This window comes from Rhipicephalus microplus, chromosome 3, assembly GCF_043290135.1.
Source record: "Rhipicephalus microplus isolate Deutch F79 chromosome 3, USDA_Rmic, whole genome shotgun sequence".
Classification (NCBI taxonomy): Eukaryota; Metazoa; Arthropoda; class Arachnida; order Ixodida; family Ixodidae; genus Rhipicephalus; species Rhipicephalus microplus.
In genome coordinates this window covers 24143493-24166325 of record NC_134702.1, presented here as the reverse complement: position 1 = coordinate 24166325, position 22833 = coordinate 24143493, and the positions used below count along the sequence as shown (strand labels likewise).

General features: G+C 45.5%; 2 protein-coding genes across 2 annotated transcripts; both read left to right on the top strand.

Annotated features, from left to right (window-relative positions):
* Positions 1 to 373: 373 nt before the first annotated feature.
* On the top strand, positions 374 to 6709 carry LOC142802744 (uncharacterized). The gene is made up of 6 exons (XM_075887770.1): positions 374 to 445; positions 1926 to 2020; positions 2993 to 3094; positions 3191 to 3241; positions 4218 to 4274; positions 6454 to 6709. Exons 1-6 carry the CDS (start codon positions 379 to 381, stop codon positions 6670 to 6672), a joined length of 591 nt encoding a protein of 196 aa, XP_075743885.1. The 5' UTR covers positions 374 to 378; the 3' UTR covers positions 6673 to 6709.
* Positions 6710 to 12225: 5516 nt separating this feature from the next.
* LOC142802743 (uncharacterized) lies at positions 12226 to 17331 on the top strand. The gene is made up of 5 exons (XM_075887769.1): positions 12226 to 12406; positions 12520 to 12621; positions 12705 to 12755; positions 13269 to 13325; positions 17153 to 17331. The coding sequence occupies exons 2-5, from the start codon at positions 12535 to 12537 to the stop codon at positions 17285 to 17287; spliced, it is 330 nt and encodes a 109-aa protein (XP_075743884.1). The 5' UTR covers positions 12226 to 12406; positions 12520 to 12534; the 3' UTR covers positions 17288 to 17331.
* The last annotated feature ends 5502 nt before the right edge of the window (positions 17332 to 22833 follow it).

Below are 22833 nucleotides of genomic sequence, written 5' to 3'. Positions count from 1 at the left end.
CTCTGTCCTTTAGACAGTTGCGCCAGCACCTATTCTTGGACGAGTGTATGATTTTTTTCCAAAAAAAAGTTAACGCGCATCTTTAACGAGAGTTGCGTATGTGATAAGCCATGGAGCGCTAACCAAAGAGAGTATGGGTAACCTCTATTAGAGTGTGCTATCGTTATTACGAAGATAGCAGCTGCGCAACAATGTCTGTTGTCGGCCGAGATGATTGAGAGCCAAGTGGGCCCTTTGCGTAATTGCTGTTCAAAGCATAATTGAGCTAAAGTAACTTTACTGCCAGCACTGTTACTAAACGGTTCTGTGGTGGCAATGTGTGTAGCTAGCTGGTGGATATATAACGTCGTATAATGCAATTCCTCGACGCAGGTGCTGATGTTCATAATTCTGGCGGCAGAGATGTTCATCATGTACGCTTTGGCGATGGTGTGTGACGCTAAAAGTAAGCATACGACCACCGCCCTTTTTAAGGCGATACTCTTTTTTACGATACTTGAACGCTGAAGTATGTATGTATGTGTGTGTATGTATGCATGCTTGTATGTATGTATGTCGCACGATTACGTCACCCGGTGAAAGTTTAAGCACTTGTTTGACGCCCAGCCATCTTGATCTGATGGGTGCGTTCGTATTTGTGAACATTGTCGATCGAAAAGCAAACTTTGTCGATCGAAACATTGTCGATCGAAAAGATATGCGTAGTACGCATATCTGAGGCACAACATCAATACATTATGCATTGATTGACTGATTGATTTGTGGGGTTTAACGTCCCAAAACCACCATGTGATTATGAGAGACGCCGTAGTGGAGGACTCCGGAAATTTGGACAACCTGGGGTTCTTTAACGTGCACCAAAATCTGAGTACACGGGCCTACAACATTTCCGCCTCCATCAAAAATGCAGCCGCCACAGTCGGGATTTGATCCCGCGACCTGCGGGTCAGCAGCCGAGTACCTTAGGCACTAAACCACCGTGGCGGGGCCAATACATTATGCAGTATTAGGTGGTGTGCTTCTTTACAAGAAAATACACATATACGTAATTCTAAAGACCCTGAGGTTTGTTACGCTGCGCCAAAAATGCGATGCTATAGCTGGTGTTTCTTCCGCTCTGCTGAAAATGCGACGCTATGCATGAAAAAAACACTGTACCGATGATAAGATGCTGCCACCTGCCAGTGGCTCTTGGTTCCGTACAGGCTCCTGTTTCCTGCCATTACTGCCAGATGGCGGCCATATCTCACACAGAACCTTCAAACAGATGGCTATCGTCTTTCGGCCACATTTACAGTGAAGCACGCAGTTACACGGCCATATATATATATATATATATATATATATATATATATATATATATATATATATATATATATATATATATATATATATATATATATATATATATATATATATATATATATATATATATATATATATATTTGGATATCGCAGCTTCTCACACGACCTATTCTACTCGTACAACCATAAAAACACCTGTGGTTGTTGTAGCAGTAGTAGTATTACTACTGTTATCACAACTGCTACTGTTATGACTAGAACTCATAGTAGCCGTTGTCATAGCACTAAACAACGGCAGCTACTACTACTACCACCACCCAAGCTTGTAGTACATTCTAAGAACAAATATGAGTCATCCGAGTGCTTTTAATGAGTCCTGCCTTGCCAGGTATACAGATCATAAAGAGGCACGTTAACTCTCTTGTCGGAGAGACGGGGGACCAAAAGCGAGTTAAACCACACTTGTGAACAGTCATTACTGACCGAAAAGAGTAAAACGTAGCTCTTTGTTGTTGTTGTTGTACTGCTGTTAACGGTAAAAGTTGTGGAAGCTGCAGGAGCAATAATACAAATATGAGTATTAGTTATTATAATTAATTCTGCTACTGGGGTAAGTGCAGGACGGCCGTACATCTGGTTATCCCGGGGATTCACCTGTTTCCTGGGCGCGGCACACGTGGGTTTCATCGTCACCTGGACCGTAGCTGCAGCCAGGGTGCGTATATTGTTGTTTTAAAAGCAGGAATCATCACCTGATGACATCAAAATACACGATAATCGTAAGATTGTTTTAAAAAATATCACCTCTGATTACGATACTGGCTCATAGATATGGTATCGGGGGATGCCCTCACCACATGCCTTAGTGTGACGTCATCGGCGTCATCCTTAAAGTATGCGGCCTGCACTACTGTGGCGCCGCAGGTGGCCACCGCGGGACCTGCTCGTCTCGTCCATTCCGCTCCCTTCTCCGCCTACTCTCCTCGCTATTGGAGTCTTTCATCCTCTGCTGCACTTGGCGTTCGCTATCTTTCGTCCTCGTTCGTCCGCCGGTTACGAAGACGCTACAACGGGTGCCTAAGAGCGTCGCGCTAAAAAAAAAAAAACGGATGCACATTTATGTTAGGGCAACGCCAAGTGTCTTTGAAGTTTTGGCTATCCGCAGTTGTAGCACTGTGACCTTCGTTACATATTGCCACAGAAACTGCCAGTGCCCGAGTGCTACGCACACCGCTCTGTGCATTGCATGCTGGGTCGCGAATCAGTAAAACGCCGACAGCCCCATTACGATAAGCGAAGCCAGCCGCAATGCACGTGCAAGCCCCACGAGCTCCGACCGAAGGGCCAGTGTGTATGAAGGACGAAGAAAGCGAGGTTAAATGCATGGGATCTTGATGTCGACAGGCTCTGAGTTCGCTCTCTTTCGTCCTCGTTCGACTTGTCGGTTACGTCGATGGCGACACCACTCAACTCGGGAACGGGCGTCTAAGAACGGCGCTGTAATTATTACAAGATGTTCTTCTTAGAACCGTGACACGGTTCTGTCTTGTGGTGAAATGAACAGTGCTGACAGAGCGTACAAGCGTTAGCTTGTTAAGTAGAGATTCATGTCAGCAATGCACTCTTCTAAATAAAGTGAGCCGCGAAACAACGGTGATACAAAACCTTCGATTATGCGTGCTCGCAGGACAACGTGATGTGGATGACGGTGGGAATTACGGGAGTCGCGGTGCGTATGGTGGGCAAACTCGTCTACTCCACCATCGACGTCATCGTATCCATGACAACGGTGAGACGAAGTTAAAACAAAGACCTTGCCACCCCCGTTCTTTATAAATGCGCATCGTTAATCTGTTCTCAAACCACCAACTTGACGTTGTTTCAGAAGCCGACCATTTCCGAGATTATCGCGCTGCTTACTCTGCACCTTGAAGAGGTAAGCGCTAAAGATCATGGCTGCGTTAAGCCGAAAATAATCATAACTAGCTGAAAACAGTCACTATTCCATAAATATCGCTATAGCATCAGGCCATCTCCCTTACCACTGGAAGCGCCTTCACGCATATCACGCCGCTTGCATAATCAATATAGCATTAAACGCATCAGTGGACGAACTAACACTTTCAATTCATCAGCACTTCCCCGAGCCATTGTTCTATGGAATGATCTTCCCGACAATATTGCATCTATCAGTAACCATCAAGCATTTCTTGACCAATTGCGTAAGCATTTCTTGAAATAGTATCATGTCGTCACCATTACCTTTTTTTTTTCGCGAATTCTTCCTCCATTCTTTCCTTTGCGAGTGTGTGTGATTGGCGAAAAATTGTTTCATGGAATAAGAAATGCTGTTCCTCTGTTTGAAAATGCTTTGCACTGTACATATGTATGTGTGTGTGTATATATATACATATATATGTATATATATTTGTTTTTTTTTTCTTTTTTTTCTCCTTTGCTGTTAATTGCTGTTTTCTGCCATGTGTAAAAAAAGGAGGAAAAGGGAAGAAAAGGGAAAGGGAGGAAGGAAAAAAAAAAGCTCCTTAACTACACTGTACCCTTTTTTTCTTTTTTTTCCATTTTGTTTCCCTGTATTTATTAATGCATTTATCTCTGATATTTTTTGTTTCGTACTTGCTCCCCTTACTCAATGCCCTATCGGGCCCTGTAAGGTATCATGAATAAATAAATAAATTCGTCTTTAAAAATAGTTAACTAGCGGGTCGTCGCCAGGAACCTCAGAAGGCGCCACAAGCTCTTAAAACGTCAGGGGTATATTTGCATGGCTACCGCAGTTTCTTTGGTTGAGCAAATCTATTGTAATACTCGTTAAAAGGCTCTTACGCTTAACGCTATAGGTGCCACTTAACCAATGCGTTAGGTTGCTTTAATGTTTTCTTCCCGGTCTACAGCTGCCAGCGGTGCTGTTCTCGCCAATGTATCCAAGTGTGACACTGTTATTAACAGAGGTGAGCCATCTTGATTGAATCGCATCTCTGGGTTACTGAGTCTTACCTATCGCGAAATCGCGTACACATGCAACAACACGAACAAATACCCAAGCGCGGAAAGTGTCGCACAGTGCCGCAAAGTGTAAAACAATATAGTGTGTGATATAGATTGTTATAATATCAACTAGCGTATCATAACTCCGTATCATAACTCCGGTATATCAAACTCTTGATTTTATAGTCAAGAGTTTGATATACCGCGTAGTCCGGAGGTGCCATTGCAACATGTAGACATTGAACACCGATATCGAACAAAACAACAAAAACGTTTAGCCTCCCACACAGGAGTGATCATGCACGATGAAGATGTGCATGATCAAGTCCGGTTGAGCTCTAGGAACACTAGGTTATTAGTCAAAATATTCTGATGCACGTCGTCACGAATTTCAAATATTCGAAATTCCGAATACGAAATGAACGAATAGACGTGTATTTGACAGCTCGTAACACTCTTGTAAAGGGCGTTTCGCTTTTGCATAGAAGTGCAATGCCGTGAAAGTCAAGGGCAATTAGTTTTGTCGTGAAGGCATACTTCAAGCTTGTTAAACGTGGATAATACCTACACCTCGATTAATAATTTTACGTGTGAAAGCTTGTTGTGCGTGGTTATATGTGCCAAGCGTGCTAATGTTTAAAACGTATTGTATTTACCTGCTTATAACTTGCACCCTACTGCTGTTCAAGTCTTGGCACGATTCCAGATTGCTTCCCCTTCAACTTCGAACCAAAAGATGATTTTCGCACATGGCTAGCACCATTAATGAAAAACGCTGTATTGCTAAGTTCTTAAGGACTTTGGGGAAGTTAGTTTGGTCTTGAAAAAAGGGCTTGTTTTTCTTTATAGTATTACACTACTATAACTATTGGCCTCAAACCTCGACTTTACTTTGAAATGGTAAAAACTTAAACTTGTTGGCATATATTCATCCAAAAAAAAAAAACCACGCGAGTATATGAGAGACGTTTACTTTCTGCGAACAAGGATATACGCCTTGGAAAGTGGAAATAAGAAGGCAAGTGAAGGAAAGGAAGCACTGCGCATGCGTCTCGACAAGTAGATGAAGCTACAATCTTCGGTCACAAAGATAATTAATCTCGTTGTCGTTTAGCACGATGAACGGTGCGCTTACACATGATGGTCCAATCTTGAACGCTTCACAAGTCTTCCTTGCGCAGAAATTGCGATATCTACGTAAGATGCGCGTCTGTTCAAAACTTGGAGTGCATCCACACTCGACTCAGCGAATAGCCAAATTGCTTCTAGTTTTGTCCCTGAGATTGTTCTTGTGCTTTTGGAGCCGGTCTTTCACGCAGCGACCCGTTTGACCAATGTAGCGGCCACGACAAGACGTTGGAATCACGTAGACGACTATACAGTCTTGCACAGAACAAATCTCACTTGTCTCGTATACCCGAGCTGTTAGTTTGTTTGTTTGTTTGTTTTTGCGATGAACTGGACTTTACTAATCGTCCTTGCCAGTAAATCCTCACTTCGTCGCAAAAGTTGTTAGAGACAAACGTTTCAGTTAGCTGGCGAAGCCATTTCCACGCGCACGGGGTGGGAAGAGGAGGTGCCACCCCTCCCCTGTTCGCATGCCTATGGCTTTCTCCATGCTTTTACTCTGTAAGAACGTCCCATCATTCATTAAAAATCAGGGATATGACCAGGTAGGTCTTTGATAGTAATGGAGTCCAAATGTACTTCGTTGGCACTCCAAGAGCTGCTTGTAGTGCCAATGAGGTACTCCCCGAATAGTCAGGGACTAAAAGTCGACCATTGTTGCTGCTGCTGTTGTTTTCTTCTGGACATGGCACATCCTCAATGGAATCGATTGGACGAGTAGAAAGTTAATTTTCCCAGAACTTTTTGCATTGTGTCATTCATAAGCGTGCTAGCTAATTAATTGATGATTTGAAGTGCCAATTATGGAAAGCGCGTCATCGCTTCATCTCCTTTCACTTTTCTACAACTCTTCCGGAGCATGTTGTCTGTTGGACCCTACCAACCGGGGTTGGGAAGTAAGTTGCCATGAACCGCTCCCCCGCCCCTTAACGGGCAACTTTGTGCACGCTCATGGATACAACGAACGCTAGTCAACGGCTGGCTGAAGATGTCATGATTGTGTCTTCCTCGCAGTTATGCTTCCTGATGTGTATGAACACTTACACTACGATCTGCAAGCGGGCTGCGGAGGGGTCGAGCGATGACGACGGTGACAACGGCAACGCACCAACCAACGCCCCTACTAACGCCGCTTCCAGCGCCCCTACCAACGCCGCTTCCAAGGCCACCTCCAAGGCCACTTCCAGCACACCCGCCCGCAGCGGTTCCATAAGCAAGATGGACAGCAGCTGAGCACGCCGCCGTGCGTGCCAGAGCCGCGGCGGACATTTCGCTGCTTCGACAAAACGCTTCCTGTGTATAATATATGTTCCGCTGGTACACTTCCGAAATAACTTACGGTGCATGATCGCATTAATTGTTAGAAAACAAAAGCGTTTCAACCTGGATTACCGGCAGAAGCATAGTAAAGGCGGCGCACTGCTACCAAGGCGTGACGCCGTGCGAATCTGTGCTTTTCGAATGCCCTTGTTAATTTGAAGCATAATGGTAGTTTGAGTGTCGGTGGCGACGACGACTCCGACGGGGACGATTATTATGGCATGTTGTCACCAAGGGGTTTTGGTCAATACTGGGCACTGAAGCGACACGTGCTTAAGACATTTCAAGAAGGAAAATTGGGTGAGACAAAGGACACAATAGAAAAAACGAAAATAGAAAAAAATAATCACAGCATATCCATGGAGTGAATGATGGTGAGCCGGGCGAAGCGTCTGTCCGTGCGTTCATGCGTCCGTCTGCGCGTTCATCCGTCCGTCCACATTAGCGCCACCAGCTGAGTGAGTCATACAACTGGGTGATTACGAACCGGTCACAGACGTGCATGAACAAACCCACGGCTTTAGGAGCTTCGCCCCTAGGAACATTGCATTATATCTTAATCATAAAGCAATGCCAATGAAACAACTTGAAACCAGTCGCACTCAAGATTGAGGTATTTAAAGTGAGGACCATTTTTTTTTGCTTTGTGCGATTGCGATGAAAACTTGTTAATTATCTACCATTTCCAGTCTCCTCGTTTTATAGTCTCAGATATAAAGTTAATTAGGTTCTCGGCTGAAGGGGTCCGCGGGTGGTGAAGTCTGGCTCCGGTTCCAGCACGGCGCAGTCATACTGTGCACGTGCCAACCTTTCTTTCCCGTTACACGAGTAATCGCATGTACGACGGGTTTGGGTTAATAAGGTAATAGGCTATAGGTCAACAAAGTACAGTTTATTGCTACGCTGCAGCAATAACGCGTAAACGACGCGTTCTACGCTATGTATAAAAGAAACGGTAAGTCTTACTTCTTTCGCCGATCGTCGAATCGCGGGTCTGCGGGGCGATATGGCGGTCGGTAGCCGCTGGCGCTAGGGATCCCGTCTCCCTGTCTCGTCGGCTGTTAGGTTCATCTCTTCCCCGTGAAGGTTGTTTTTATTCGCAGTAACCCTTCCCGGGAACAGGAAAAACGAGGAGTATAGCGTGGCCAAGGCTATAAACAGCGCGAGGTAATCCTGGACGAGAATTGACGCAGGACCAGCTCTGACAGCCGTTTGATTTGTTGCAATGGGCGTAGATATACATACACGCGCCGTTTTTAATGGTGGATACGGACCAACTGGCTCGCATGCACTCTCGCTTGAGTCGCACGGACTGGCAGCGGGGTTGAAGGCATTCTCATAAAACGGGCTACGGAGTGCTGCTCCCTCGCCACGTGACAGGTTAATTCTCGATGCCGGATGACGATCACACTATAGATACAGTTTAGGTAAGGAAACGGGGACACGTGCTCTCCAACACGGTAAGCGCTTCCTCGGAAAATTTTCGATCAGGATTTCTTGAAATATCGTGAGATGATGGTGCACTTAGCGAGTGATGAAGTTTACTTAAATATCAAACTCTTACCCCCGTATTCACAAACGCTCCTTCACTCAAGAAGTCTCCTCGACTTGACAAAGTCGATGGGAGCGTCATCTTTTGGCAGAACAAGTCACTGCATATCGGCAATATTTTGCGACGATTCTTGAGAAGCGCAGCGTCAATTTCAGTCGAGCAGAGGCGCAGTGCTCAACTCAGTCAAGTGAAGGGTGGAATTCGAGTCGAGGAGCGTTTCTGAATACGGGGGTTAGACAACATTACGTCTCTCATTATGGTTCTGCATTAATGAATAAAGCGAGGAGGGGTGAGTGAGAGGAAGAAAGAAATTTGAGCGTGATGAACTTGCGGAGAGATTCAAACCCTGCCCAAGGGTAGACATAAACGTCCTTTTTTTCCCCTAGGAGGAGTAAAAAAAGAATAAAAAGCTAACATGTTCACTGTGCATTTACCTTAGATGATTCAAAACGAAAGCCGTCCACTGCGAATATTTTATTTTCACGATCTTAATCATCAGCATCATCATCGGAGCTTCCTTCTAGGAGGTCGCTTTGGCTAATCGTTACAAAATCAACACTTCTGGATCAAGTTAAGAGTTATTTTGTGGCAGAGTTTTCTTAAAACTCATCAAACTTTTATAAAAGAGTGACCGTCGGTCGTGGCGGCGTGAGAACAAATGATGAAAAAAAGTCACCCGATTAAAAATTATGGCTTCTTCATGTCGTCATAATGTCACTGATTCTAAAATTTTGTGATATTATGACGTTATTATAATGCCACTATGACGTTGCGTAATGACGTCATCAACGATGTCATTATATCTTCAAAAGTGCGCCGATATTGGCGGTTGTGTAGAGCCAGATGAGGTGACTACTTTAGGTACTGGCAGCTTTCGGGGGGGGGGGGGGCAAAGCTTGTTTAGATCGCTCTCATTTAATTACAAGTTTATTTATTTATTTATTTATTTATTTATTTATTTATTTATTTATTTAATACATACTGCGGACACTAAGTGGTCCAAGCAGGAAGGGCACGTCACGCATACCACAGGTGTAATGACGTACATCATACGAAAAACACACTTTGTTTTACACGCTACAATACACTTCGTTATGTAACAACATCACGCTTCGCTCTATACACTACAATAAACTTCAATATGCAAAGCAACAACACACCCGGTTCTACAACACTACATTACACTATGTTCCACAACACAAGTAGCAACTTACGCCAAACAACGACAATACATTGCATACCTCATACTTTACAATACGTTACACATACGTTACAATGAATGAGGTTCGCATAACTTGTTCCAGTCCGACACTGTTCGCGGAAAAAAAGAATACATAAAGGCATCGGTTCTCGCAAAAAATGGGGTTAGCAAATTGGGATGATGATGTCGTGTGTTCCTTGTTGACAGAAAAGATAAGTAACATTACAAGCATAACACGTGGGGGCGAATTTCAGTTCTATACGTCTCGCAATAGAACCTCTTCACTTTTTTCGTTTGTTCTCTGCCGTTTAAACAATGGTTCACTGGATACGTGTGAAGGTAAAAAAATAAGAAAAATTGAACAAGAACAACGGCTGCTTTCAGCCGCATTTGCTGTACTTGACATTGTACGTTTTGTATTGCTGATTCTTCTTTATTCAGTTCTTTTCCAGTCTAAACAAACGCTATCTAAGTTCGCTCGACTCCGGGCCAGTCAATTTAGTGGGTACGTGCCATTCTCACGGTGAGAAGAAAGAAAACCGACGCCATGGACTGCTGCAATCCGACCACCAGAAACAAAGCCAGGGCCAAGGGACTTGCCTACGCGGTGAGGACCATCGTGTTGCACTATCGGTTAACGCTACGATAGAACCTGAACTGATCGACAGTGCTCATTTCTTTGTAACACTTTTGTAAATATACCAACAGATCACAAGAAAGTTCTTGCAGGATATCTTGCCAGGAAGTGTATGACTTCAATCGAACGGCACTAACCTCTATACCACGTCTCACATGTACACTTCCTCGAAATTATATCATTCACAGTACTGTGCTGAGTAATCATAGTCTGACTAGGTACGCTGCCAAGGACAGGGTCGCTATGTTCAACACGGCGCATAAGCTTATTTTGAGGCAACTCCTCCTGTAACTATATTCCTGGAGCGTAAACCGCGAGCGAGCTAACGTTCCGGCAGATGCGTCGGCAGAAATTTTTTTTCGTAGGGGGGGGGGGGGCACCATCTTCATCTGAAGTGGGGACCAGACAGGTAGATGTTCTCAAGTGTCATTTTATGTTGGGGGTGTAGTGGCAACAAAAAAAAATGGAGGGGAGGGGGCGGCACGGGCCCCATGTGCCACACCATGGCAACGCCACTGCGTTCCAGCAATTCGTGCAGGGACCGGTGCCTCTCGTGGCGTACTCTTACAAACTCACAGTTCTTGCAGCTGCCTCTGAGCCGCTGTTAATGTCATGTCACGTCGCTGAGCAGTACGAACAGAAAGCGCTCTTCCAAGGCGGCTGATAGCAACATGTGGTGGGAGGTGTGGCCTCCACGTACGGTTCCGGCAGCAGTCTTTCTGTGGAAAGCACAGCGACATTTGAGTCGCGTTTAGTGGAGACGCTGATACTCAAACAACGCAAATCATGTTTTGACCAGTCTGTTTTATATTGGAGGTAGTCACTTTCATGCTAATATAACAGCTACAAGACGATGTTTTAGGGCAAGAGGAATAAAAAGCGATGAAAGGGGAGGGGGGCTCTGCAAATAGATGTTCGTAGAGTAACAAGCGTTGGGGGAGGGGAGGGGGGGCTTTATTGTTGATACTATTCTTCCGCGGTACGATGAACGACCTGTGCATATCGGAGCTCTTCGATATGTCGTGATTCGACAGATCTCGCGATGGCTTGTTCCTGTTCGACTGCGCAGGCGGTGATGCTCGCAGTCCTGGCGTTACAGATGGGCGCCATGTACGCTTCGGCGATGGTGTGCGACGCAAAGAGTAAGCGTACGGCCAGCGCCTCAATTTTGCTGCGGCTACTGCACAGTGACAAAAGCAGCATTAGTATAATAGTACGTATTGAGGTTTTAGTAGTGTTACTGGTATTAGCAATTAGCCCTACTGCTGCTGTTACGACTGCCCGTAGTACCTGTAGTTGCAGCACTACTACTGCATTTACTACAACTACTAATTGCAGTAGTTCTGGCCATGGTGTTATATAATAATAATAATAATAATAATAATAATAATAATAATAATAATAATAATAATAATAATAATAATAATAATAATAATAATAATAATAATAATAATAATAATAATAATAATAATAATAAGTGAGGCTTTGCGTTTTAAAACCAATATATTATGAGGGACGTTGATGAGGAGGTCTCGGAAAATTTTGACCCACAGCGCTTTTAGCTAAGTACACGTGCCTCGCGCGTTTTCGCCTTCAGGCAGATGTGGTCACCGCGGCCAGGATTCAATCCCGCGACCTTAGGGGTAGCAGTCGAGTGCCATAATGTAGTATTGTCCATCGATTGTACAACAACAACAACAACAACAACAACAACAACAACAACAACAACAACAACAACAACAACAACAACAACAACAACAACAACAACAACAACAACAACAACAACAACAACAACAACAACAACAACAACAACAACAACAACAACAACAACAACAACAACAACAACAACAACAACAGCAACAACAACAACAACGACGACGACGACGACGACGACGACGATGACGACAACAATAACAACAACAACAGCAGCAACAACAACAACAACAATAAAAATAACAAGAACAATAACATCATAATCATCATCAACAACGACGACAATGACAACCACAACAACATCAACATCATCAACAACAACGACAACAACATCATCATCATCAACAACAACGACGGCGACGACAACAACAACAATAACGACATCATCATCATCATCAACAAGAACAACAACAATAACAACATACTGATCTTGTGGCGTGCACATGTAGGACGGCCGTACGTATGGCTGTCCTGGGGCGTCAGCTGCTTCCTGAGCGCGACACAAGTGGGTTTCATCGTCACCTGGACCGTCGCTGCGGCCAGGGTGAGTTTATCGCGACTTGACGTGCGTGAACTACGATGCATAAGAACAGTACAGACGAAGAGTAGCAAAGTCCTTGATACCGTTATAATATGATCTCCATATGTTCACCACAGGACAACGTACAGTTGATGGCGGTTGGAATAACGGGCATCGCAGTTCGTCTCTTGGGCAGAATTGTCTACATCGCCGTCGACGCCATTGCATCCATAATAGCGGTAAGAAAAAAAGTTATAAATTCCTCCTCGCCCTGCTTTTTATATACGCTTTGCTCAATTGTTCTCTAACCACGTCGTTTCAGAAGCCGAAAACTTCCCAGATGATCGCACTCATAAGTCTGCACCTTGAAGAGGTGAGTGTTATAGATCCTAACTACATCAGGCCCACCGCGGAGCTCTGGTGGCTAAGGTGCTCGGCTATTGACCCGCAGGTGGCGGGATCGAATCCCGGCTGTGACTGCTGCATTTTGGATTGAAGCGAAAATGGGTTTGACGCGTGTGCTCAGATTTGGATGCACGTTAAAGAATCCCAGGTAGTCGAAATTTCCAGAGACCTCCACTACAGCGTTTCTCATAATCATATGGTGATTTTGGGACGCGTTAATTCCCACATATCAATCATCAATCAATCTAACAGCATCAGTTCAATATGTAACCATCACTAACCAAAATTAGTCATCAGTAAGCTAACACTAGTTCATTAGCGCATGATTACGAGGACCTGGAGGCGGAGTCATAAGTTCTTAGCAGTTCCAGAAATATTTAAATGGGTACCGAAGTTTCTGTTCCCCCTCCAACGCAAATCGATTGATACCACCAGACCAATGTGTTTATAAAAAGATTTTGTGTTTGTTTCTTGTCTACAGCTGCCAGCAGTGCTGTTCTCGCCAGTGTATCCAGCTCTGCTTTTATTGTCTATAGAGGTGAGCCTTTCTGACTGAATCGTATTGATCCGCTACTTCTACCAGCTGCTTAATGATGTACGCGTATGGCCGCTCCAACTAACACTGACGTGCGGATGTTTTCGCTTATTGCCGTGTAGTATAAAACAATATGGTATGGCATAAAACAATAGGGTGTAGTGGAATATCACGTAGCGCATTATGAAGCTGAGAGGATTGACGGAATCTTGTCAGGCCGGGAGGGGGCGTAAAGAATACAAACAACAAAGACCTCTAGGCTCTTACACGGGAGCCTTATTCGCAATGAACATGTGTGTAAAAAAAATTATGGTTATATACCTATCTAAATGCTTCGTAATAGCTACACTTGCCGCGCGCATAGGTTTTAGAAATGCTATATCATGTAAACTTCCCGCCGCAAAAAGAATTTCATCCACTTTAATTATTTTTCAATTACGTCTCGATTACTATTCTACAGTTAAAAGCTTTATATAATGTTCCTTACACTTTCCTTAGCTTCCTTGTATGTTGTTTTCATTAGGTTGTGTCTAACTAAAAAAGTGAGCCTTCCACCAATCCCAATTCAAGACGAGGGTCTCGTCTGGCAAACTTGAAGTTCTGGGTTCAGCGGTTCTTGGCAGTGGGTGTTTCGGAGATCCCTAGTGAACTTTAGGAAGAAATGAGAGCTTCTTGCAGTGCTTAAAAAAAAAGGGGGGGGGGAGAAGTGTAATAAATTAACGTAAAAAGCAGCGTGGGAGACGCGGCTTTCAGTTCTCCCAGGCAAACAATGGTCTAACTAAAGTGCAATATGTGGACCAGTCAATATAAATAGCTTGTCAATAAGTTGAGCGGCCTACAATCAAACTAATCCTATTTCTAGCTATGGTTTCTCTTCAGGAACGTTAGCGAGTAATAAGCATGCTCGCCTGCATATGTCGTTGAAAACTGCTGCAAAAACTTTGCAATCGCCCTACGAGAAAGGTGAAATAAATTAGCTCCCCCGCAATATGAGCGTGTTCTGCGGTGAAGCAAACAAACAAAAAAAGAGGTCGCTGTTTTGGGACATAGTGTGTTATAAAAAGGTTTCGATTACAACTCCCTGACGATAAGTTTCTGTTAAAGACGATAGTCTTTCTTGGGGACCTTTGACGCCAAAATTTTGGTCTGTCTGTCTGTACATTTGTCTGTTTGTCCGCGGCAACGATTTTTTTTAGAGGCATCTTACGATACCTCAAACGGCGAACCCTATCCGCTGCACCCACCTATATTGCTCAAGTTTCAGCGTTCACACTTGCGCGATTGTCAATTAAAAGCAATTACTGCGCATGTATGAGGCACTATAACAACACGTCGATGTTTTGTATGTGTGAATTTATACGAGAGAAGGCACACACAAATAATTGTAAGGACCGTAGCGTTTATCACGCTGCGCTGACAGTGCAACGCGATGCTCAAAGCAAGTGTTTCCAACGCTTTGCTGAAACGACACGGTGGTGGCACCTGCCCGTCACTTTGCGTTCTACTCCTTATCATTTCCGAGACAGGCACACATCTTTCTGCGTGGGCGCTCACGCCTTCCTTCATTTTTGAACTTAACTGCCAGATGGCGCTCGTATCCAACGTGCATACATCACTATTTAAAGGAAAAATAAGGATAAATCTAGTTTTTGGTTCTCTAAGTATTACGGCTAGGTGGCCTGATCTAAAGGGTACAGCCATAATAATCCATCCATCCATCCATCCATCCATCCATCCATCCATCCATCCATCCATCCATCCATCCATCCGTCCGTCCGTCCGTCCGTCCGTCCGTCCATCCATCCATCCATCCATCCATCCATCCATCCATCCATCCATCCATCCATCCATCCATCCATCCATCCATCCATCCATCCGTCCGTCCGTCCGTCCGTCCGTCCGTCCGTCCGTCCGTCCGTCCGTCCGTCCGTCCGTCCGTCCTCGATGCGCTCGTTCGCCTTGGCTGCACGGATCGAGACTCTAACGCAGCGCCATTTGAACGACATTTGAAGTGAAACATGCAGATACGTGCCTTTTTTTATACAGGACGTTTATTTACACTATTTACAACTGCGTTAGAAAGCCAAGAATCTATCGTCATTCGTTTTCAAAAAGGTCTTTGCCACTGCCTCTTCTTCGGACACTGAGGCAATCCGCACCGACCGCTCTCTTTCCCTCTAATTTTAGCCGCATCGTTCAGTCTAGCAAAGGTCAGTCTGGTCCAGCAAGGGGCAGTCATACCATCGACCGAACATATACGCAGGGGTCCCAGTCACACAGCCATTCCGCCTTTTCCATTTTCCTGTGCTGTCATCTTGCGTTTTGGTAGGGTAGGGGCCGGGAAAACTGGCATTGCTAGGACGATGGTTTCGGAGATCAGGAGGCATATCCTGACTTCTTCGTTAGAGAAGGGCGCGTGCGTGACGTCATCGTTGAAAAGGTTGAATCAGAGACCCCACGACGGTTTGGGAGAACAGGAAGGCTTTTAAAGGGACACTTAAGTCAAATAACAATTTACGTCATAGTGAAAGCTCGATGTACGGCAACATCTGAAACGACAATATCATCAGCAACAGTGCCCTACTTACCGAGAAATTAAAGTAAATGCACAAGAACACAAGCGCCACAGTAGAACATTTTCAAAATGATCCCGATGACATCAGATTGACTGCCGACAATAATCACTAGTAATCAATCTAACTGCACTAAATAAAAAATGTTATGTGAATTAAGAGGCGCAATAAAATGCTGCTTGTTCGTTTCTGTTTATTCATCGAAAAAAGAACCACCAGACGTTAATATGGGGAATGGCGCGAGTGGTTCGAAAATTAAACTTTCGCATGGTTACACGGGACAGGTGAAGCTACCTAGCGGGGCGCAGTTGAAACAAAAGCGTCTGCAATCTCAGATCCTATGGAGGGAAATTCATCAATAGCCGTTGTTGCTGCTGCGGCTCCCGCTGCTTTCGGACTGCTGGTACTAGCGCAGTAAAGCCGGGCAACGTTGTGGACGGCAACAGTGACGTGAGTCGGTCCGGTCGGTCCGCTCCCTGAGGCGGGTAATTTGAAGTGTGCTAACCCGATTTGGAGCCCTAAAACGTGTCTTCATTTCAAAATAGGCCCTTCCTTCGCACAAAAGTAACACTACAAGGTTTCTAGACCACCATTTCAATAATCAAAGTCGGCTTAATAGTTGACTTTAGTGTCGCTTTAACATTATGGGCTTCTTAAAAATCCTAAAACAACCTTACACAATATTACACAACACTCAACAACATGACAAACACTAGGTGGTGTCGCTAACGCTTGAGTCATCATAAGGGCCCCCGGCAGACGGCCCGTGGTGCCGTGCACCGGGTACCAACCGCCAGAGACAACCGTTCGCGCGAACCGCCACCCGCGGCCAAAGAGACCCGCTTCTTTGTCACGTGCCGCCACCCAGGCTTGCCGCCAGGCGTCACCGTCGGCGCTACTGTTCTAACAACTATGATGATGATGGCGGTGGTGATAAACGCTCGCGAGCACACCGCCACCTACCGCTCAATAGTTGTGATCCCTTAAATGCGATGTGCGAGATAAGCTAGTCACGCGTCGCAAACAGCTCTGCAGCGGGTGTTAGCACACTTACAAGCTACAAACAGTGTTGCCCCTGTACTTTCATTAGAGTCGTTGTCTATTTTATTAGCAACGTGTAGCAACAAAACGAGCCATCGATAAATTCCCGTAAAGTATGACTTGTCAGAGAAGAGGTTTGAGACGCTGCTCTCAGTGTGTTGTAATCACGCTGGGAAACGGCCGCCCGACGACCACGTGATGGTTTCTTCTTCGCAGTTATGTTTCTTGACCGGAATGAACAATTACTCGGAAATCTTCAAGAAGTCGATGGAGCAGAATGGCGACGACAATGATGACAGCGTCAACGCTTCTGCCAACGCAGCTGGCAGCAGGGACAACAGCAACAATTGAGCATGGCACCACTCATGCGAGCGGTGGACGATTCGGACGCTTCGAGAGAACGCGAACGTGTATATATATATATACGTGTTTCGGATAGATCTTGCTTGAAATACTTGCTACGAATGATAGAATAATTGATATATACAATGAGGTAACCTACTTATAAACTCGATACTGACGGACGAATACTGGTCTAGGCGCGCTGTAGTCGAGGTGCACCGCAGTGCGGCTTTTCACGTTTCTCGCAAAGTAAAACAGAAGGCGATTTTGTGACACTCAGAATTGTCATTGTTTTGTTACACAGCTGAATTGCAGTTATGGCGTGATGATGTTACGGTGCGCATTGTTGGCACCACAGGAGAGGCGACCATGAGCGCGAACGCAGAAGTGTAGAAGCAACACTGGTGTACACAATGCCGGCATAGGACAAGCCGCGAGCAGGAGCAAGTTTGTGAAATTATAGTGATGTAATGGGGGCAGTGTCCTAACGCATGTAATATTGCGTCGCTTAGGCGTAGGATGGCGCCAGGCGTCAGAACATGCGAACTACGCAGTGTTAAAGGCCCACCCATTACAAAGCTTTCATACACACTTAAACGCACCAAAAGGAGCAGCTACGGAGGTTCGCGTGTTGCCATACAGACGCATGTTGCCATACAGGCCCTTCGCTGATTAGTGAAAGCAGTAGTAACGGCGCAGTGGCCACTGTGTCAATGTGAGCAATACGAGCTCGAATAGGCGAATGCGTGGCAAATAGCCTCAAACCTTGCGTCGGCCGATTCGCAGCGGCTGCTGTCGGAAACTGAAGCAGAAAAGGGCACCGCGCATCCACTAGCTGTCGGTGCACTCCCGCCTCGATATCATTGCTGCAAATAGGCAGCTTGTGGCGTGTCAGTAGCCGCTATATAGTGGTTATATTCACTTGAACACACAGAGCAACATTTAGTGATCCACCAAACTGTTGAGGAAGACAATTGGTTGGTAACAACTTTATTGGAAGTCCGACAGAGTTTTCGCCGACCGGGCCTTAGGTCTCCCGCGCGGGGACGTCAAGACCTTGCCTGACCGTCACCTCGCGGACCTGTTGGACGGCCCAGAGTTGGTCACCGAGGCTAGGGCTGCACAGGGCAGCGGCCAACCGCGGCGGAAGGGCTCCGGATTTAGCACCTTGCGGATTTCTGGCGCAGTCCCAGAGCATGTGATCAGGACAAGCAAATTTTTGTTTTTAATAAGGAAACTGGTTTCAATATCAGCTTCGACGTGGCGGGCCGTCATGCACAGACCATCTTGGTGTGGTTGGCTGCACATTTAAATACACCCCTTTGATTTGCTTTGTTTTTCGGGCAAGGTTTTTTTTTGTTTTTTGTTGTCGTTGTCACTGGCCAATGGCACGCAATCAGCTGCCGTTTCTCAGCAACACTAGTGAAGCAGGAGTGCCAATAGTCAGCTGAAGTGCGCCCCCTTCCTCCCCTACGATTGACGCAGCGTCACCTGCGTATCACGCTATCTCGGTTTTGATGTTATTTCCCACGCGCTCGCGTGTTCGAGCTGATATTGATCACGATAATGTGATAAGGATAGTTCGAAATGGCCAGGGCTACGAGCACAAGGGTTTTGACCAGGCTCGAAGACGGCGCTCGTCTTGGTGTGTCCCTTATTTGTCCGTGTCTCAGATTGCGCTGTAAGCCATTATGGATCTACGAACGCAGTTCATTGGCGCCAGTTTGCTCTAAGGCAGAGCCTAAATGAAGAACCACCAGGCCTGTGCGGAACGCGCAGCACAGTCACAGTGAAAGCTGGGAAGAGCGGATTTTGTGTAGCCTTCTTATACATTCTTTGGGTGACTGCTACAAGAATGCTTGCAGGGTACCCACTACGCCATAAATCATAATTTTTATGTAGTAGGGCAGCATTCAGCATGTCATTCATTTTTTTTGGAGGAGCGTGGTGCCCGCTACACACGTACAATGAAATTCGTGCATTTTTTTTCTGCCGTGGCCGACGACGAATAATTGTGGCTCAGGATTCTATAACGAGTCGGAGCATTCGGCTACCCAACTCGTTACGCAGTTCGCATTGACGCCTCGTTGTTTCATTTTTCTAAAATGCTTTACTACTCACACTAACGAGACTCCTTTCTTGAAAAGAAGCGTGCCTAGGGCCAGTTTGCAATGAAGCTTCAAGCACAGCCGTGGCTCATGTGCTAGGATAGAGGGCTAACATGCAGTGGATCCTGGTGCGAACGCCATAGTGTCATTGGTGTTTGTTTACGTAGTTCTTTTTTTCTTTCGTGAAATAGTGGTTACGTACACCAGTGTCCCGTTAACCACCAGTGTCCCGTTAACCACCAGTGGTTACGTACACCAGTGTCCCGTACACCAGTGTCACCAGTGTCCCTTGTTGTGACCCTTGTGGTGTAACAGCTTTCGATGTAGGAGGAGTAAATCAGTTTTGTTCATTTCCTTGGGGCACGGCTGATGCACGCGCTGAGAACCGAAGCCATGTGCTAGCAAATGAGAAGGCAATGCGCACGCCGCTCACGTTCAACCAAGGCGTAGCTGAAGCATCCTCCAAGTCGTCGTTGTTGTTGTTCACCTAATGATCGTGACGCATACCCACTATGGGGTATTGGCCAAGAATCGAGTGGTTTTAAAAAACTGTTCTTTTGTATTTGTAGCTACGCTTCTAAACTAACTGCTCAGAATGTTAGGGCGGGGGGGGGGGGGTTGAGCGTGCGACTGTTTATGATGATGATGGTGATGATGATAATTTGCAATTTACGACGCACGGCAAAGTTTCTGTGAAATTTTTCTATTTCTGTGAAAAGCTATTTCTGTGAAAGAAAAGAAGTGGTAAAGATGGGCTCACTCGTCGCTGCCGCTATTTTTTACTAGCTTCATGAGGAAAGGTCAACTCCTCCATAAAAAATTGTTTTACGGGAATGTATCGTGTCATGCGAAGTTGTCACGGAGCACTTGTCACACTGTGTTGTATTTGCCATACGTCGGCACAAAAAAAAGTAGCACTAACAAAAACTCATCCAGTATATATATTTCGCCCTTAGCGCTCACTTGGACTAACACTTACCAAAATTTTCGTCAACCAGGCTCACTGGACTCAAGCGGAGACTCAAGCTCGCCGAAATATTACTCACCCGGACTAACTCGGACTCGCGGCTCGATCTGAGTCTAAGCCTGTCTGGGTGAGTCGACTCATGAGTTTGCCGACTTATGCCATATACACAAGATTGTTTAACGTCCCATTCGGTAGGCTCGAGGTCACGCAACACACTACGCCGGAGTAGCAAAGAAATTGATTCTATTGTTCGAGATAGATCAACATACATTCGACAAAATAAGGTCAACCCGAATTATTCAGACGAGCTGGTTGAACACGTCATTAATTAATGTGAAAGATAGAACAGAAGAAGATGCGCCTAAGTTTGTTAGTCGGCGCACGCGTCTCATCGACGCAGGTTGAACAGTACATCATATTTCGCTAAAGGCCAAGCCCCCGTCGTTCTACGTCGAGTTGAATGACTTCGGATTCGTCCATGGGATCAGGTAGGACCCGTAGACGTTGACCGACAGGATAGAAATGACCACGGTGACCGTCTTGGCTATTGTGCCGATGAAGAACTGCGAACATTTATGAAAAAAAAAAGTAAGTGCAACGTTAAACTCATCTCAGCCTATACGTTTTTCCTGTAGTTAATATGAGAGCACAACGAGCTATACATTCAAGGTGCAATAAAAAAAATAACATCGTGAAATTTCGAGTGTTCATTTTAATCGGGAAACATTCTCACGTGACAGTTAAAGAGAGTAATAGGAAGTCGTCAGCATACGTTCTCCCTAACAAATTAAAGTAGTAAGTATAAAAAACGTAATGTAAATCATACAGCAAAAAAAAAAAAAACAAGCACGCAACGTAATAGCACTAATATACGTGTGAAGAATATGCGTCAAGCGCTCAGTTGACAGTGGAGAGATTCAATTGTGGGAGACACATTGAAGGAAGTGCATCAAGCTCTCGAATACCTTTACTCAATCTATATGCTGTCTACATACTATCAATTTCGTACAACTGCATCAGTTCATCTACCTCTAAATTCAAAGCGTACACATGAGACTGAGGAAGGGTAGATGATTGCTTGACACCTGTAAACAGTGTTACCTTTGCCGATTTATGTGGTTCACGTGCTTAGACAAATAAACAATGGGATAAGTCAGTGATAGTCTATTTTTTAGCCAGTGGGACCACCGCCTGTTTTGGGTGTACTATTTCCGAGTCTTTGACCAAGTCGACCTGTGGACGTAAGTGAGTGCATTTCTAGTAGACGGGGTCTCGTCCTTCTTTCCAGACGACTTATATGAATCTTTTAGCGACCGTCATAGACTAGCGACCGTCATATAAGCAGAGTGCTTTACATGATCGAAAGTTGTGCGTGGGCACACTCACAATCTGCACCATGGGCATCTCGATGACCTCGTGCGCCACGATCATGGGCAGCTCTATGGGCAGGATCATGTTGGACGAGGCGCCTACAGCGGCCGGCACTGCGTACGCTGCACCGGGGACGTCGTTGTTTAGGGCCTGTGAAAGTTCGGCAGTTGCCAGGTGATGAGATCATAATCTTATCTTTAAGATAATCAACACACCCCCTCTTCCCCCCCCCCCTTCAGTTCACAGTCGGCTCTTTGTAACGCTGGTCGAGTGGCCTGCGTAGTGACGGGAATGAGGCTCGAATGAGGCACGGTAAGACTTTAGTAGGAAAGGTAAATGGCTACGCCTTGCCGAGAGAAGCCTGGCGGAAACAGGGGAGTCATTTCCTTGTGGAGAGGGTCGAGATTGAAGGTTGGTAGAAAGGGCGAATCAATGAAAGACATGACAGAAGGGGTGAGGTTGAGGCTGAGCGGATTGGGCATGCCAATGAGAGGTTCGTTTAAAAAGTGGAGGGTGAGGCTCGACGGAAAGGACATCACAACCAAACTGTTAGCGAGGCTATAAGTCGGTGAGGAGCTCGGTGGAATAAGGAGGTTGATGATTTTTCGTGGAGTTCGCTCTTCCAGAATGGGCAAGTCTGCTCTCGTACTTCTGGGGAAAAACTGGCGTAACACAGATACTTGAGGAAATATTTGAAAAAACATACAAATGCTTAGAAAAGACTTGAAAAACATAAAGACAATAGTCTGAAGAAGGCATCAGCTTCACTATATCAAAAGGTTCCACGGAAGGAAGCCGGCAGATTTATTATTATTATTTTTAAACAGATAACTGTGCATGAAAGTTGCGATGTTGGTTACATGCGAGACTTACAATTTGCAATGCCAGCGGTACGAGGTTGGAGCTAAGCTGCTCGTTGTTGACGGTCTCCGCGAGCACGCTTCCGATGGCGCCTATCACGGCCTGGTTGGTCACCAGCGAGTTCCTCGACCAGAAATCGCTGCCCAGCAAGGCGAAACTGGCCGGAAGCAACTTGTTGCTCTGCACAGAATGGCAACCAGCTGACCACATGTTCTTGTTTCGCCTGTGAGCCTTTTTTCAAACACAGA

Coding starts and splice junctions, on each gene's coding strand:
- LOC142802743 (XM_075887769.1), top strand. CDS start 12,535: ATGGCGGTTGGAATAACGGGCATCGCAGTTCGTCTCTTGGGCAGAATT. Junction 12,622..12,704: donor CCATTGCATCCATAATAGCG/GTAAGAAAAAAA, acceptor ACGTCGTTTCAG/AAGCCGAAAACTTCCCAGAT. Junction 13,326..17,152: donor TGCTTTTATTGTCTATAGAG/GTGAGCCTTTCT, acceptor TCTTCTTCGCAG/TTATGTTTCTTGACCGGAAT.
- LOC142802744 (XM_075887770.1), top strand. CDS start 379: ATGTTCATAATTCTGGCGGCAGAGATGTTCATCATGTACGCTTTGGCG. Junction 446..1,925: donor GATGGTGTGTGACGCTAAAA/GTAAGCATACGA, acceptor GGGTAAGTGCAG/GACGGCCGTACATCTGGTTA. Junction 3,242..4,217: donor TTACTCTGCACCTTGAAGAG/GTAAGCGCTAAA, acceptor CCCGGTCTACAG/CTGCCAGCGGTGCTGTTCTC.